Source organism: Schistocerca serialis, chromosome 8 (genome assembly GCF_023864345.2).
Source record: "Schistocerca serialis cubense isolate TAMUIC-IGC-003099 chromosome 8, iqSchSeri2.2, whole genome shotgun sequence".
NCBI lineage: Eukaryota > Metazoa > Arthropoda > Insecta > Orthoptera > Acrididae > Schistocerca > Schistocerca serialis.
In genome coordinates this window covers 31,871,981-31,891,285 of record NC_064645.1, presented here as the reverse complement: position 1 = coordinate 31,891,285, position 19,305 = coordinate 31,871,981, and the positions used below count along the sequence as shown (strand labels likewise).

The 19,305-nt window shown below is 38.6% G+C and overlaps 1 protein-coding gene across 1 annotated transcript in view; it reads right to left on the bottom strand.

The window, feature by feature from the left end:
* Window positions 1–19,305, bottom strand: part of LOC126416156 (cadherin-related tumor suppressor-like) — a 292,823-nt gene that overhangs the window by 59,711 nt on the left and 213,807 nt on the right. Inside the window, exons 20-21 of the mRNA XM_050083710.1 lie at window positions 13,693–13,935; window positions 2,710–3,070 (exon numbers count right to left, since the gene is read on the bottom strand). Of these exons, the coding sequence (XP_049939667.1) occupies window positions 2,710–3,070; window positions 13,693–13,935 (604 nt within the window). The remainder of the gene's footprint in view (window positions 1–2,709; window positions 3,071–13,692; window positions 13,936–19,305) is intronic.

Sequence of the window (19,305 nt, the reverse complement as noted above, 5' to 3'; positions counted from 1 at the left end):
TGAAGTTTGTGTGTGGAATAAGTGGCAAAAAGGAAAACCTACAGTTTCAAGCAAGTTCAGGTGAACTGTGACAGTGGGCAAAAAAAGTAGGGATTTAACACTTTTTCTCCGAGTTTGACATGAACAAGAACTGTAGTAAATGCTGTGTAAAGCCATAAAGGACTCAAAATATGCAAATGGCAGCAGCAGTGAACTGAGAAACTTACGTGAAAAGAATAAAGAGAGGTAAGAAATTTTGTAAACTAAGTCAGAGTGGAACTATTTTAGAGTAAGTGTTAAAGGTTTCAGAACTGAAATACGTTTCAAGATTGATAAAATGGAATTCTGGGTACAGACTTAAAAGTGACTGAAACTACTAGTTTCAGGAGCAGTGGCTGATAAACTTCATAAATATTACTGAGGCATGCAAGCACCTAACTTTTGAAAGTGATGCTATGGTGGATGAGTATGAGTCCAGTTTTATGAGTTAAGTGACACTGCACTTTTTGCAAGCAAAATGAACATTAGGAAAGTATTGCAAAACACTGCCATCCAAACAGAAAGCATACACCTACAGCCACACATACTTGTGTTGATAGAGTAACATCTTAAAATGACCACATTCAGCAGATAAGGATATTTTACTGGATATTACATATGATAAGCAGAATATAAAAAGCGTGCACTGGACAACTGTCAGCAATAATAATAATAATAATAATAATAATAAAGAAACGCACACACACACACACACACACACACACACACACACACACACACAAAATCCTTAAAGAATCAAATTCCCATGTGTAATATAACTTCAAACATCTTTACTTTACAAATTAGTTAATGTGTTAAATACTTGGCTTTAACCATATACACAAGAAAAAGTGCAGAGAGAGGTTTGAAATTATGCTTAAAGTTCATTGGAAGTAACTAAGCACTATTATTATGAAACAATGACTGAATATAAAATGGATAGTTTGTGTTCAATTTTGAGCAAAAGCTAGTTTTTCATGTGACGGTCAAGTTTTACAGCATGAACAATGAAAATGTAGTAAATGATAAACTTCATTCCTTTCATTATTTTGTGGGGAGTCTCAGCAAGAAAAAGTTTCAATAGATTTGAAATTGTGTGTAAAGTTTACTGGAAATCTTGAGTGTTCTCATTCCCAAGTACCGAATGAATAAAGCCTGTGTATTTGCGTGCCATCAATTATGCGCCCTCAAAAAGGACATACACTCGCTAACCGGAATACATGTTTTATTGTGGTAAACTTTTAAAATAAAAATATACCTCTTAAAGAGAGGATTATGACAGCATTTTGAAATTTTAAATTCAGTAAATAATTACACAAAATATTGAAAATTGAATTTTTGTTGTCACTACACTGCAACTGGTAGCAGGTACCAAGTTTTGGTATAGTGTTTTAGAAACACAAGTATCAGAGAAGCATTCTTATTCTTTAAAGTATATTTACTTGAGAAAGATTGCAAAGAAACTGTGACTTAACCAAAATAATATCAGGCGAAACACGTTACACATACTTACAGCTGATCCAGATAGCAATATGTGCATATGAGCCTAGCAAGTAACAGCAATGTCGAGTTGTCAGAATAAGTAAAACTACATCACAGAAAACAAGAACTGGTTTGTTTGCCCTGTGTTTAGGCTGCAGGTAGTGGCAGTCAATCTGCAGAGTTGTCGGTGATATGCTGCAGTAAATGGTTGTATGTGACAATGATAAAAAGTTTTCTGAAATAGTACTTGGTCACACAAAATGGTTCAATGCTTAGTTAAATTGCTGGTCAGATAGCTCAGTTAAAGGCAGTGGAATTTAATATTCTGTGGAGTCTAATTATTCACAACAAGGCTCTCAATAACAATTAATTGTTATTAATCAGAACCATTGTCAAGTTAGTTAAATTCAATTCCTGATTCACATCACATCCCACTTCAGTACAAGAGAGAAAGAAGGTATCTATGAGAAAGTGAACACAGAAACCTCCACATAACTCACACAAACACCATACACTACCAGAAGAGCACATCTTACATGGATCTGACACTTTCCAACAAACTCCATGATAAGATTTAAAAAATCTTATAGTCATATCTACCGAGCCACTGCTCCTCCTCAATCAGTAGTAAATGGACATGTGAAGCACTGCTTTGTGTTAAGATTTCTTACTACCATATGTTTAATTTAAATATTTGAGCTAAGTGAAAATAGTAATTTAGAATGTCATAATAAAATCTGTTTAAGAAACTTCTTGTGCACAAGTTGTGTGCAGTTTCAGTCTATTAAATATATCCGATATCTGTGGCATTCAGTATTATTATAAATAAAAAAGACTAATAAATAAATAAAATTAAAAATATTGCGAGCTTGGTGCTCTGCAGCTAGTAAATATGTGTTAAAGGACGCCTTGTAAATGTTTAATAGTCAAACCAGTAAACAGGTGTAGAAACTAGCATCCCACACTAGTACACAGATTGCACTCGGTGTTCACATTACACGACAGTACTGTCCAGTATTAGCAACAAATGTCACCATTTAATATCTGATGAAAGTAATGTACATGACAACCTGTGTACTGTGAGGTGCCACCGACAATGGGTTCTACACTCTTTGGCAACTAAACGTTTTAAATACAGCTTAGGATGTTTGCAAGATATCCTTTAACAAATAAATAAAAAATATGAAGAGATCAAGTCAGTGTAGTGACCTCTATCGAGGTGTAGTCAGAGTTGGAGGCCGCAAAGAAGAGTGCGGCATCTGCACGCAGCGTGCGGAATGCGAAGGCGACGGCCCTGTCAGTCAGGCGGTGCTGCTCTGCAGAGGGTGCGGGTGCAGGTGGGCGGCGCCAGCGTGTCGTCCCGCGGTACAGAGTGTCCAGCAGCTGCAGCCGGCGGTGGCGCTCTCCCGGCGGGAGATCCAACCGCGCACCTGCGGCTAGCGACACTGGTGCCAGTGCGGGGCCACAGTCAGGCGCCAGCACCCACTCAGGAGAGGAGCCGACAGAGCCCGTGTGGCATTCACAGCGCCGCGACGGCCACCCCTCTGCACACCTCCCCGCAGGACCGCACCTGTGCGGGGATCAAACCTTGGAGACTCCGTGGAGCAGCTACTGCACTGCACGTGTGCCTTGCGAGAGAGTTGTCTTATGAGGGTAGTGTATATTATTTTCATCCAACTGAGTAATTAATGGTGGTGTGTACCATATTTATTGAGGTGATTAACTGAAACATCTTCCACAAGTCCTTCAATTTAGCACAACCTTGAGATTTACAGAGAAAAATTCAAAAAACAACACCCTGCACTCTTTACATTAGATTATGTGAATTTTATTCCACAGATGTAGAAACTGAAATAAATGAACTTTATGGACAGTTATAGTATAACAGGGTTGATATTTAATTATATTATAGCCTAACTTGTAACCTGGCCTGAACTCGCGTGGATAGTTTTAAGTATCTGCGGCCAGACAAATTGACTGGTGTAGCATATTTTGTTTGCAGGCCCAGCTCAAATTATTAGGGCTGGTTGAGGCAGGGAGGAGGAGGGGGGGAGAGGGGGGGCGTGATGTTCAGCTTTAGGTCATGTTACAGCACATTTCTTGTGAAGATTAGCACACACTGTAATGCATTATGCATTGTTGAGACTCATTGCCACAAGTCTTGGTTGTGGACTCTTTTTCGTAGATTTCTTCACTGCTATGCAAAGAATCATGTACGAGGCAGAATCCAAAATTTTCCAGACTGGTGCTGCCATCTGGAAAGTAGGAGTAGTAGATCTCTGCACCGCTAGGCTGCAAGAGCTGCATATCTGATGAGTCAGTGTGCGGAGTGGCATTCAGCTGGGAGGATGTGTTGCGTGTCCACAGTGATTTCCGTAATAATCTGTGTTCGGCGTGTGGCGATTTTACAATGGATTCGCGAACAGAACAGTGCTTGTGTATCAAATTCTGTGTGAAGCTTGGGAGAAACCTTCTTGTCATGGGTTATCACCGGCAACGAGAGCTGGATTTACGGTTATGACCCAGAGACAAAGCAGCAATCGTCCCAGTGGTAGAGCCCGGACTCTCCAAGACGTATAAATGCGAGACAGATGAAGAGCAAAGTGAAGAGCATGATCATCGTTTTGTTTGATACAAAGGGAATTGTGCACAAAGAATTCATCCCACCCAACCAAACAGTGAATTTCACATACTACTGTGACATTTTGAAACGGCTCCGTGAAAAAGTCGGGGGACGACAGCCCGATCTTTGGCGTCAAGGAAACTGGCTGCTGCATCATGACAACACACCCTGTCACACATCCTTGCTCACCAGTATTTTTTGGCAAAAAACAACATGGCGGTTGTACCCCACAGACCCTACTTGCCAGATTTGGCACCTTGCGACTTCGCACAATTCCCAAAACTGATACTCAAGTTGAAAGGCCGTCGGTTCGACACTCTAGAGAGGATTCCAGAAGCATGGCTGGCGATGATAAACACCCTCAAAGAACAGGACTTCTAGAAAATGTGGCACAGGCGCTGGGACCGGTGTGTACGTGTGGATGGGAACTACTTCGAGGATGATGGTGACCATTAGGTAAGGTTTTCGACAGATGGCAGCACCAGTCCCGAAAATTTTGGATAGCACCTCATATATGATTTATAGGTTTGATTTGGGGAAAGCAGAAAGCTGAAAGTTAAGTCATCTCCTGCACTGATGAAAGAACTTACTGCATGTGAAAGATGCAAAAATGCTGAAGTAATTTTATTGGAAAATGATTTACTTGAAGCATTAAAAAAAAAAAAAATCTTGGATTCACATTTTTTTCTGCTATGTAGCCATTCTCAAACGATTGCAGGAAATCTATTGATTAAAATATCTGATTATTTCAAATAGAAAGTCTCACATCATATGATGTGGCTATCTTTTGTTACTAGTCATATTTATTAGAATACTTGAAAGCTGAGTAACACACTGCACATTGTTTGAAGGATTTGTAGTGAAATAAGCATGAGAATTGAGACTGCTAATGTGAGGGAAGCAGATATTGGCTACCTGAAACTGTCATCATACTACAAAAGGGTCACCAGTGGAGATTCGTCTGGCAGTCTTCTGCATAATTTGAATAATATCTTTTGCCCCGCGATGTAGAAATCTTGCTCGCATCTATGTCTGACTCTAGAAAATCTTGAGAACTGAATGTTGGCCATTTGCTGCACTGCTATAAGAGTTTCCTTATATAAATGAATCAAACTTGCCTGCTGTATTTTACTCTAGGCATCAATAATAGAGAATCATGGATTTTGGATTTGCATGTTATTTACGCTACGCACTTGTCCAAAAATGATTGCAATCACTTGGATATCACTTATACAACTTGCATATCCCTAAACAGTTATCCAACTGGGAGAATGGAAGTTACAGTGTAACATGGTATCTGAGCTGTGTTTCATTTCTGGCAAATCTCCACATGACAGAGAGGTGAATGCTAGGTTAATAGACAGAGTGGAAAAAAAAAAGTGATAGAGCTGGGATTTGATCTCATAACCCTTGGGTTTCTAGCCAGACACTTCACCGCTTCCTGCTCTCTCAAGTAACTGCTCCTCTATCAAATTATGGCGGCTGCTCACTAGGTGGCAATGGTCCCCTTTTACAATTAAACTTTATTTCATCATAATTCAGACAATTTGTGCAAAATGTTCAGAAATTATATACAAAAACCATCCTCATGGACCAATGTATCCATCAGACAAAAGTGGATCAAAATCTCTACAATAGTTCCTGAGATTAACCGGCACAAACAGAAGTGAGCAGGCAACTTCAATCTGTATATATACTCTACTGGCCATTAAAATTGCTACACCACGAAGATGACGTGCTACAGACGTGAAATTTAACCGACAGGAAGAAGATGCTGTGATATGCAAATGATTGGCTTTTCAGATAATTCACACAAGGTTGGCGCCGGTGGCGACACCTACAATGTGCTGACATGAGGAAAGTTTCCAACCGATTTCTCATACACAAACAGCAGTTGACCAGCGTTGCCTGGTGAAACATTGTTGTGATGCCTTGTGTAAGGAGGAGAAATGCATACCATCACGTTTCCGACTTTGATAAAGGTCGGATTGTAGCCTATCGCAATTGCAGTTCATCATATCGCGACATTGCTGCTCGTGTTGGTCGAGATTCAATTATTGTTAGCAGAATATGGAATTGGTGGTTTCAGGAGGGTAATAAGGAATGACTAGCTGGATCTGAACGGCATCGTATCACTAGCAGTCGAGATGACAGGCATCTTATCCGCATGGCTGTAACGGATCGTGCAGCCACGTCTTGACCCCTGAGTAAACAGATCGGGATGTTTGCACAACAACCATCTGCACGAACAGTTCGACGACGTTTGCAGCAGCATGGACTATTAGCTCGGAGACCATGGCTGCGGTTACCCTTGACGCTGCATCACAGACAAGAGTGCCTGCGATAGTGTACTCAACGACGAACCTGGGTGCGCGACTGGCAAAATGTCATTTTTTTGGATGAATCCAGGTTCTGTTTACAGCATCATGATGGTCGCATCCGTGTTTGGTGACATCGCGGTGAACGCACATTGGAAGCATGTATTCGTCATTGCCATACTGGCGTATCACCCAGCGTCATGGCATGGGGTGCCATTGGTTACACGTCTCGGTCACCTCTTGTTCGCATTGACGGCACTCTGAACAGTGGACGTTACATTTCAGATGTGTTACGACCCGTGGCTCTACCCTTCATTTGATCCCTGGGAAACCAAACATTTCAGCAGGATAATGCACAACCGCATGTTTCTGAACACAGAAAATGTTCAAGTGCTGCCCCGGCCAGCACATTCTCCAGATCTCTCACCAATTGAAAACGTCTGGTCAGTGGTGGCCAAGCAACTGGCTCGTCACAATACGCCAGTCACTAATCTTAATGAACTGTGGTATCGTGTTGAAGCTGCATGGGCAGCTGTACCTGTACACGCCATCCAAGCTCTGTTTGACTCAATGCCCAGGCATATCAAGGCCAGAAGTGGTTGTTTTGGGTACTGATTTCTCAGGATCTATGCACCCAAATTGGGTGAAAATGTATCACATGTCAGTTCTAGTATAATATATTTGTCCAATGAATACCCATTTATCATCTGCATTTCTTCTTGGTGTAGCAATTTTAATGGCCAGTAGTGTATAACTTACTAAGGTACTTTGAAGATCATGTTTGAAGATACTCTTCAGTGGAACAATGTAGTTGCCTAAAAGAAATTTTCAGTCACCGATGCATTAGTCACAAAACATATGTCCTGGTAGGTTGTTGAATACATGTGTACCCAAGTATCTAACACTTTTTACACAACATTCACGAATATATGTGTAGTGAAATATTTAGTTAAAAAAGGAAAAAATAAGTTTTTTTTGGAGAACTTTCTGTAGATGTTGTAGATGTATGTTACCCTATTACTACAGTTTTCACATAAAGGGATTCTGGAATACTATAGTGAATGAAAATGTGCAGAATAAATAATTCCTTCACTTTTAAATCACCTTTAGCTATATTCATGCACACTGCAAATATAGTAAAACGAAGGTGCTTTTAGGATTTGAATTATCCAATTATGGTTGTAAGCTATAATTTGCATGTGCAATAATCACACATTTTGGAGGAATGCCTTCATTAGGCCTATGGTGGTTATCCAGTACCCAGAGATTTTCACATCTTTCTGAATCTAAATTCATTTCATACTCGATGTTGCTTTTAGGGTGTCAAAGTGATAGAACAGGGTGTATACGCAGACAAAGAAGAAAAATACCCTGGATTTCCCGATTAAAAATACACTTTCTCCCATGTGAAAACACAATTTTTCCTTGTTAAGTGACAGTATATTTTCCCTTATCAATCCTTTGAATGGTTAAGGGTTTACACACAGGTGTAGAATTTCCCAGCACTTCAGAAAAGAAAACTCAGATAAAAAGACATGTTTTGGAAACATCTTTTATGTGCAGCAACATGTACGGTGTTGATCTTCTAATTACAAAAGTATACATTGGAATTCCACCAAACACCACATATTACTTCCCGAATCATTGAAAATCGAGATTGCGATGCGTTTCTGTAAGCCAGTCATAGTTCATGTCATGTGATCTCGGCAGCCGATGACAGTGGATGTTCAGAGCATAGGACACGTGATGTAGTCAGCTAACAGCAACATCACTGTTTCGTGGCAAGAACATACAAACAGGGAAAGTTAATAGTTTAAATTAAAATACATAGTGTCGCTACAAGAAAGCAAAGCTTTCACATATAATATTGATCTCGAAGGTTAATAAGCTGCAAGAGAAGCTAAGATTTCGCATATAATGTTGATCTTTTTTGCGCATGTTACACTTTAAGAATCACACAAATGTGCCAGTAAAATTTTTAATAATGTCAAATGTCTGACCTTCAGGGTTCGAAATTCTTCTAAATGGCTCGTCATCAAAGAGCTGATTTTTAAATGAGAATCAAACGCTCTGTGATTTAAGAAATTCAAGGTACATTCTCGCACATAGTTCAACTTACGTAAAAGGATATTTACTTTGAAAGTAACGCTTTTCAAACCACCTTTCGCAATATTTTCCCGTGACCTATTAGAAATAGGTTTGTTTCAGCAGTTGCCAGAGAGCGCAGATAACAGGCGTCACTGCGGTTGCGCAGCTACCATGACGTAGGAAGACCGTATGTACGTACGTGTAAAACATTGAAAGATCATACATTATGTCGTAAAAGAAACAAGACATCAGAGGATACTCCAAGAGCATCGGAATTTCGTGAATCATACTAAAATGTGCACATTTAAAGTGCATACTTAAAGTGCACATTCGTATGTCCAGATTCCCAATCAAGTAGACCTCGACCTGATATTAAGCTTTTCAGAGTGGTTTTTGGGATGTAAATTTTCTTGGAGCACCAGTACTCTATTATATCATGTTTGGTTCTTTATTAAGGCATAATGCCATATGTGCTAGAAGATGAAAACATGGACTTGAAATGCAGCGAATAGTTGAAACTAGCCAGTACTGTGTAATTTTGTTTCAAATACATAGACTGCCTCTGTGGAAAAGGTTAATAAAAGTCAAATTTCTTTAGCATATAGACTAAAATAACTTCACTGCTCTGCAAGGTGATTAATGCTTGACAAAAAGGTGGAAATAAAATAAATTCTGAAACTAATGACATATTTTAGCCTTCTGTAATTATGTGAAAGTATTTTAATTCACTTGATAGCTCCCGGCCACAGAAATCTGTTTTGTTTTCATTTGACGTGAGAGTAAACGAAGGGGAAACAGCAAAATCACTAAATGTAAACACGGGTCACGTGATTACCCACTATAACTGAGATTGCTCTGCCCATCAACCTCGGATCTGCGATATTTGTGAACCGACTCAATATTAAAAAAAAAATCGAATTTTCAAAAATATGTTCATCTTGTAGCGCACATCCTTCTGAAAAGTCTAAAACATAAAACATATGTGTTCAAGGAAATGTAAGACATGTTATTAGGTCTTAAGTGTGCCAAAGTGCAGTGCCACACCTCTTCATACGGCATTCTGCTATCGCACGTCACTGTATTTCGCTCTGTAGAATTGAAACTTGTATATTTTGTACTGGATGTTATCAAACTATATTCAGGACAGTGGGAATTGAGATGTACTGTGTTGCCTCTCCTGCTTCCAGTTGGCCAATTTGACAGCCTGCACCTACATATATATATATATATATATATATATATATATATATATATATATATATATATATATATATATATATATATATATATATATATATAATGGAAGGAAACATTCCACGTGTGAAAAATTATATATAAAAACAAAGATGAGGTGACTTACCGAACAAAAGCGCTGGCAGGTCGATAGACACACAAACAAACACAAACATACACACAAAATTCAAGCTTTCGCAACAAACTGTTGCCTCATCAGGAAAGAGGGAAGGAGAGGGGAAGACGAAAGGAAGTGGGTTTTAAAGGAGAGGGTAAGGAGTCATTCCAATCCCGGGAGCGGAAAGACTTACCTTAGGGGGAAAAAAGGACAGGTATACACTCGCACACACGCACATATCCATCCACACATACAGACACAAGTAGACATATATATATATATATATATATAAATAAATAAAATAAAATTAAATTAAAAAATTAAAAAAAACTCTCGCAATTAATAGCGGATGGGATTATTTGTAATCGGGAGAACAAGAACTTGCACTCTTTATTGCCTATTAGCTAATAACTTGCTGTTTTGTGTGACATAAAATTAAATATATGGTACATAAAACCAATAAAGAAAAGAGACAAGCAAGAAAGTACAAATTTCTGCAATCTGTAGCTCCTAGCTTTTTTTTCTCTCTAATCTTGCTACAGCTTTACATGGCGTGCTTTCCTTTCTGCGAAAGAATCTGTTACCTCATCAAAGTTCGTTAAACGATTTGCTACATGAAAAATCAAAATGTCGCTATCTAATACTGAAAAAGCTGTTAACACAAATAATACTCAAGACTGGTGTGGTTTCTCGATCTGATTAGCTATGTCTATTTTGTCACTGTCTGCTAGATAAAACAAAAGAGGCCTTTCTAATATTGGAGCGATTTTGTAAGACACACCAAATAAACGAGACTGTTTTGGCACAAATGGCCATTTTTATAACACGGCAGAATATAAGGCCTACTACAAGCAAAAAGCTTTATGTTAGGAAATAGTTTCACATTTCATTCATATGCACCAGCTTCTTAAGCATGAGATTGAGAAGTAGTACTAAGAAATTTGTATATAAATTTGGAATTGTCTTATTCTTCCATAATTTGTGTGATGTCCCCGTCTCTTCTCCTTCCTTGTTCTAACAAACAATCTTGTCATCACCATTTCTGCAGCTATTCCTGCCATTGTCAAAATTTGTTCACCGATTAACTTCACTAACCCTGCCAGAATCACAGGTTTAGTTATCCCACAATTATTTTACAGTTAGGTGTTATTATGTGTTTGTACAACACATTTTCTGTGTTACTTCCAGAAAAGAATTTAAGTGGCTGCTAGCCGGGGACTGTACAACTGCTCCTTACTTGTGTAGTGACCTGGCCAAAAATTTTCTGTCAAAATTTCATTCTCTTGGGTACACCGAGAAGAAAGTACGTATCTTCCTCACCTGTTATTCCTGTCAGTCGTTTATTTCCGTTCTGGTAATCTGAATCTATGGAGTTCGCCAGTAATTATAACAACACTGATTATTCGCAAACCCAATCAACCAGATAATCAGACAGCGATTGCCATTCATCTGTTCAGCTTTAGTGCGCTCAGCTCGTATAGCTCCATCCCCTTTCGTCTGCGGAATGTTTATTTCTAGATGTGACGAAGATTCTCCTGACATAGACATCACGTACACTATGCACGCTTTCAAAAATCAACTTATGATTAATTCAGAAATTAACTTAAAATGTTTTCAAAAATGTTCAAAAACCAACAGGGAACCATTTCAAAATCATATGAATAATCGATAGACAAACGTGTGCTGAATGCTAGGCGCTTTGTGAAACAAGAATTTTTTTCCCTCAAGAATATGAATTTGGCGGCCCCCTTTTCCCAGTAGCATCTAGCTTCTTGCTGCGACTGCTTGCACAGTCAACAGTCACATTCCTGTAGCCATAAGCGGGAGAATCTACTACTCAAACGCGACTCAACTGCGCCTGTGCATGAGCCCGCTCGTAACTGCTAAACCGAATCTAATGTGAACAGTTGTGACTTCATGCTCATCGGAGACAATTTATTATGAAGCATTGCATAGTCTTCCTAAAGCCTTTGACACATTTTGCTGTTGGCAGACGCTTGCAGGAGCACTGTGTGTCGTTGTTGTATATGGCGCATTTCCTTTGCAATTTATTTTCATTTTTTTCCCTCGTTTATGTTTTATTGTTGAAGTATTATTCTGCAGTAGCGTGTGTGTGTGTGTGTGTGTGTGTGTGTGTGTGTGTGTGTGTGTGGTTGTGTGTGTGTGTGTGTGTGTGTGTGGATGGATAGGTGTGTGTGTGTGTGTGTGTGTGTGTGTGTGTGTGTGTGTGTGTGGTTGTGTGTGTGTGTGTGTGTGTGTGGATGGACAGGTGGGTGTGTGCAGATGAGAACACTCAATTCTTTTATACATCAGAACTTACTTTCCAAATCTAACAATAATTTCCTTTGCACACAGACATTATCACTGTTACTCTAGAACAGGCGCGGGCAACCTTTGGTGGTCCGTGGGCCTGGTTCACATATTTAGTTACGCTTGCAGGCCACCTTGTCACGTGATGCAACAGCAGCGCTCTTAGCGCACAATGTCAAAACTGTACCATTTGTGATATTATTGTTTATGGTAAAATGCACTGATAAAAATGGCACTCCTTTCCCAAAACACCATGGTCACAAACTGTGCCTCAAAACCCACAATATTGATAGCATATTCCCTTCAGTCCATCCCATCTCGAGATGTTTGCATTTATTTACACACTGTGAACATTATTTCCTTTCTTACAATGTTTTACAGAAGCTGGCTTAAAAACTTCTGTAGCACCTTGCTCTCTCTTCCACAAATTTCATCTATTTGTCGGACTGAACTGGCTGCCCAACTGTGTCCTAGGATATGCTTAAAAACTGTAAAATCGCAAATAATAGGAAGAATGTGCAGTAGCAGGGCGTCGAATTATTTTATCACGATATCTCACAATCCAACAGCATTGCACGTCCGTTGCAAGGTGATAATTGAGCAAGAACAGATTTTTAGTCTCCAGAATGCACTCAAATTTTGAAAACAAAATCCAGTCACAAATTATTACCTTTTGCAAGCAGTCACATATGATATTGCTATTTCACCAAAAACTGTCAAAGCTTGTTGCATTTTTTAGGTCTTTCTCCATTACATCCCTACAAAATGGGATGGCAACAATGTAATGAGCAAGGATTCATTCACTGGAGATTATGCTTTCTACAATCAACATTTGCAAGAGACTGCTGAACAGCATCTTTTAGACTCGTTATCTATCGATCTTTTTTTTCAAAAATTTCTGCAAGAACTGTATTATCCGCTATCCAGTTAGTAAGGTGGATATTAATGTTTCTTTAATAATAGAGTAATATATAGTCATAATGCAAATAACAGCAGCTGCGCTTACATGCATCACTGCAAACATAGTACCAAAATGACATCAGTAGTTATCCAATTAGAAGAGCCGAGCACGGACTGTAGCTCAGATCAATCAGATGTAGGTGCAATATTTTCTGTCCTCATCTACATGATAGTGTCAGCAGTGTGTGAGTTATAGACCCCTTACATCATCTGGTGTAAGAGCTCCAAAAAATGTAATAATATGACCATAATAGGCAATTTCAATAATATTGAGCCACCAAGACCAAACATCACTGTCTGTGGAAAGTTCATGGTAGTTGAGGTGAACTAAATATTCACGGTAGTTCAGGTGAACTAAATATTTCATCTCGAGACACATTAAAATGTGCCAAAAGAGACGTGAGATTCCATTGGTACCCACAGCAGCCGCAAATTTGACAGTAACAGTTCATTTCATGCCTCGCAGCCCACTGTTCTGCACCTGACAAGTGCAAGTTCCTACTCACCCCCACCTAGTGCAGAGTAGTTCAATTGCTACTTACCGGTCACGATCGGCACCATCAGCTCCGAGCGAGTCGCAAGGCGAGAGCCGCGGGCGCGAGCAGGTGGGAGCGACGGCGCGTGCGCGCAGCGGGCTGCTCAGGTTGAGTGCGCGGCCATTCACTGTCACACTGTGCACGCAGCCCACCAGTTCGTCCGAGTGCACCTGCCCTGGGCGCTCTAGCACCGCCTCCACGGACGGTAGGCCGCCCACCAGCATTGGAGAGCCGTCGAAGTTGAGTGTCCTGTGCACAGAAAAACTGCAGCTTGGGCTGTGCTCGTTCACACCAGGACTGGACGAGATGCCAATGGAGAACCTTAACAGAGCCTGACACAGTTACGACTGTTATCGATCAATTTCAGTACCTGATTGCTACAACATGAATAGGTGTTAAGAGTGCTACCGTAACTGCACAACCCACTCCTACAGCCCAGTGGGGATAATACAGTATGTTTGCCCTCTGTCCACAACCTGCAAGGTTCCATCTGGAACTGTGAATCTCGGGTTCGAAGATATGGGTGTCAAAAGAGTGCATTGCACTGCCGATGTTCTTGAGGGAATTTGTCGAACAGCTGGGAATCGAGTGCCAAAGTGACAGAGATTGACCATAACGCTTCTTCTAGAATGTGTGAAAATATGTAGCATGTTCCAGAATCTTCCAGGAAGTAATGTTGCAGACTCTTCCAGAAGGTTAGAGAGTGTTCCAGGATGTTTGACAGTGTCCTCAAATGTTGCAATATCCTATTGTGGTGGGGATTTGTTCGAGCTCAGAATGGCGTATACAGGTGATTGCAAGACATGTTCACCAGTATACTTTTCGAAATCTGTTAGAGTGGACTGAGAAAATGTGAAAGTGATAGAAAATAAATAAATTTTAGTGTAAATGAATTGCTTAACATAGGGAACAGTGTAAGTAAGTTGATTTTTTGTGCGTTAAGTGATATTAATATTTAACAGGATGCCAAAACATAAAAGAGGAGGAGATTTGCCATTGGTGAACTGAATAGAAGAAAACATAAAGGACAGCAAAGAAATGAAACTCAGGTGCAAGACATGTGTTTGCTCTCATAACGAAAGAGAACGAATAGATTCAGATGAAACTTAACAGATGAATGAGTTGAAATAGAGAAGAGGATCAAGTTAGACATTCAGCAAGCAGACAGGGAGGAACTGCTACACACAAGATTATGAAACGAACGAAGTAAAGAGTGAACTTCATGACAGACAATGGTTGCAAGTATGTGAACGAAACATTCGCATGTGAGAAGTGCAAAGTAGTTTGGCCAGTGAAGCATTCTGTTATGATCCCACTAAAAGATACAACAAACAAAAACATATCACTGGCAAAATGGCGTGTCAGTTGAGCGGTACCAAGAAATTCAATAGAGAAAAACTAGGAGTATGTTACATGAATGGAAAAATTCAACTAGCACTACTTGAAGTGCCTCCACTACATTTCATTACCTGACTGGAGAAACCATGGAATCAAAAACATATATACATGAAAATAAATACCAAATGCAGTGTGTCTTTTTAAGTTAGTTTAGCAAAAACACAGGTTATTAAAGTTTGTACAATGCAATACGTGTAATCACCAATAACAATGCAGCCTAGGGAAAAGAAAAATACCTTATATACAAGAACAATATGCACATCTTCTTTTTCCGGAAGTTAAGGATGAAAAACTGGGGTGTGCTGATTAATTGCAAATAAGGTTGGTACTCTGTCTCCAACAATAGATCCTGTAGATAACAGCATGGTTGCGTCCTCTGTCTGTGGTCAGTCAGCAGCACGTTAAAAAAGAGGCTACAAGTTCTCATTACCACTTGTGCACAGCTAAAGAAAAATTTCAAGTTACCGAAGAATCAGACAACATTGGAAACCACGCAGCAAGAAGGAAGTACTATGTGAGGGAGAGTTGTATTTGCGACTGGCAAAGAAAACAAAAGACAGCTTCAAGAAACGAATGGTAGTCGCTGAGCATTTCGTGGCCAAAAAGAAAAGCATCTGGACCTTGAAGAAAGCTTCTGGGACTATGTAGATGAGAAGCGACAATGTGAGTGCACAGTGAGTAGTGAAATGTGCCAACTCAAAGCATTGGCTTTAGCCAAATAACTAGGCATCACTAGTTTCAAATCTAGCTGTGGCAGTCTATCAAGATTTTTCAATTAAAATGGATTAGGCTTCAAGAGGAAAACTACCACTGCCCAGAAGAAACGGAGAAAAAGTAGTGTATTTTCATCGCTACATAATAAATTTGTGCCACAAACATTCCTATAGCCTATCTTTCCTTTCCCAATGGGCCCGTAGCTTGCATGACATCAGAGAACAACATATTTCATTTTAAGTACAAGTTATTTGCTGCACTAGTTATTTATTTCCTCATACTGACCCAAGTTACATAATGTCCTCATTTTGGTGATTTGCCATTATTGAATGTACCTGTGAAGATGGCACAATAGGCAGAATACTGATCGTAACATGTATGTTAGTTAATGTCTAAATGTGGCACCTTGTGTTCGTGTCTTACCCAGTACGATATGGTCCTAATGGCATCTTGGAGTGTAAATACAGATTGTCTGTTTCTTATGATACTTTTTATTTGCATTTTCTTGAAAAGTTATTTTTTGACAGTTTTTCTGACAGCCTTGCCTCTGGCGTTGTTATATGTTTACAATGGAATTTCTATTTCATGGAAAGTCAGTGATTACGTTTAATTTTTCACAGATAGATAGTAGTTCTTTGTTTTTTATATAAATGATATTTCTTCTATTGTTTTGTGTTTGCCCTTTTTCTTTAATACAGTCAATAAGAATTTTGAGGTATTTTTTATGTTTAAAATCTGTTTATTTGTTCAGCATGTCTTCTGGGTCTTTTTCTGTATGAGTGTAACTATCCATTTCCTCGAAAATGTTCTTTGTATTTTCTTTAGGTACTTTGTGCAACATTTTTAGGCCATTTTCAATTTTTCCTGCTTCATATTGGTGGTTTTTTAAAAGCAAGTAAAATGTGGAATGGTTGATTTTGTGTGTGCTCTTTAAATCTGATTACGAAATTCCTGTCTGTTTGTTCAATATGAAATTTACTGTAGTTGTTACAAGAGAGTTTATAGACACCTGGATTTGGAAAATTGGAAACTTTATTTTTTGTTGATTGTGTTTTGGCCTTTAGGTTGTTATTCATACAAAATGCCAATTTTATTTTTGTTTTCTTAAACAAGTTGTTTATCATTTGGCCTATCTATGGTGCTATAACATAGGTAGGTTTATCTGTGATTTTTTTTCTTTCCATTTTTAATATCAATTCTTTACATATACCTTTTGTTTTTGGTTTTGTATGCTGTTCATATAATTTTAGCACTATTTTGGGGTTGAAGTCATTTTGTTGCACTACATATTGTAGAATTTTTATTTCATATTTTATTCCATAATAAAATTCTATTACTCACTGATTTGAAATATGTGTATTCATGCGAATTTGGGTCTCAAGAATTTTTATTTATGATAATTTCATTCATGGTAACTTTTCTATATAATCTGAATTGGTGTTGGCTTGGTGGCTGTTGTTGCTTATTCTTAAATCTATCAATTTGTTTTGTCTATTTCCATCGTAAATTTTACATTCGGGTGCATGATGTTTAGTTGCTAATGGATAATTTGTATTCTAGGTCATCTTCATTACTAATAGTAGTGCATCATAAACATATCTGTGGTAATAGATAATTTTGTTTGGAACTGTACAGTTTGAATTGAAGAATTTCTCTTGTAAAATATTAATAAATATGTCTGCTATTGTGGTTGTGACACAGCTTTCCATAGCTTCATTAGTAGAGAAATTCTACAATTCAAACTGGCCATCCTGCAACCACTAGATGTGTGTATAAATTGGCCATTTGAAGCTGCACTTAAACAGCAATATACTCAATGGATGGTGTACAGACACAAACACGAATTAGTCTTTTTTTTCCCTTCCTTAAAATTAGGGTGCATGGAATATTCGGTGGTATGGGTTATTCACATATATATCATATGTAACAATGACCGTTCAAAATTCCTGGGTATGTACATGTATCAGAATACGAAATGGAAATCATGTTTTTCAGATCTGCACATACACTTGAGTTAAGTAACATTTTTTCTATGGGTAATTGCTGATTTCTTTGATGAAAGAGAATAATTGCAAAGATGCTTCTTGGTGTCCATCTTCATGCTTCATATAAGCAACTATTAAAATAACAGGCATACTAACAAGCGCCTTATAATATATTTACTTTCTTATGAAGTTTATGATGAGGAATCATGCATAATTTGAAAAACATGTCTGCAGGCTGGCCATTTACATAAATGGTCTTTTTTCTTTTTTGAATTTTAATCTACAGTGAAAGTTGATAAATGAAAGACAATCACATACATACTATAATACTCTAAGGAATAGTCCATCAGAAATAATTCCAATTGGTTTTTAAAACTTTCATTATCTGTCGGGGCTTTAATTCACAATGGATATTGTCAAAAATTTTCATGACTGAATACTTTGCTTATTCTTGTGCAAGTGTAAGATTAAGTTGTCGATAGAACGGCTATCTATTTTTTTCTTCTTAGTGTTATACTTACAAATGTGAGTATAACACCAAGAACAAAAATAGATAGCCTTTCTATCGACAACTTAACCTTATACTTGCACAGGAAGAAGTATTCAGCCATGAAAATATTTGACCGTATCCGTTATGAATTAAAGCCCCGTAAGATAATGAAAGTTTTAAAAACCAATTGGAATTATTTCTGCTGGACTATTCCTTAGAGTAGATAGTATGTATGTGATTGGTTTATATTTATCACATTTCACTGCAGATTAAAATTAAAAAAAGAAGAAAGGCCAGTTATGTAAATGGCCAGCCTGCAGACCTGTTCTCGCAGAGAAAATGTACTTCATTTGTCAATGTACTGACATGTTTCACATCACAGTGAGGTGTTGTGAATGTGATCCATGAAACGTGTAACTAAACTGGCAGGCATGGAGGCTGTACATCTTCCAAAGGTGTTGACAGGAAGGAGAATTACATTAAAGAGTCCCATTGCTGCCAGACTGACTCCAGCTGCAAGAAACTGTGGTCATGTGTGTGTGAATTGCATTTAAGTTCATGTGGGTGAATGGATATAGGCAGAGGTTGTATACTGGCAACACACACTATCCAGTTGCAGAGCATGACTGCAGTGCCTGTTTCACCACATGTGCCATCTGGATTCTTCCCCAAGACACCAGTCTCTCACAACTCTGCAGGTGGGAACTAGCGCAACAACATGACCTTCATTCTCACCACCCACCTGGCCTTAATTTACGTTAATTCTTTCCATCTCAGCATTGCTTCACAGTAACTACTCCTCTCTTTGCTCCATTTCAATTTTCTACATCTCTCATTTTCTGATGAATCTATTTTTCGTTGTACCCCTCCCACCTCTGTTACATACAATGCACTTAGCTTTTCACTCTTATTAACTTGTGAACAATGTTTTACTAGTAATATGTCTTGCATATTACCCTGTCTTCCACCTTTAAGCTCTAGGGTTTTCAAATCTTAGTTCCCAACAATCAGTGTTTCCTTCTCACCCCATCC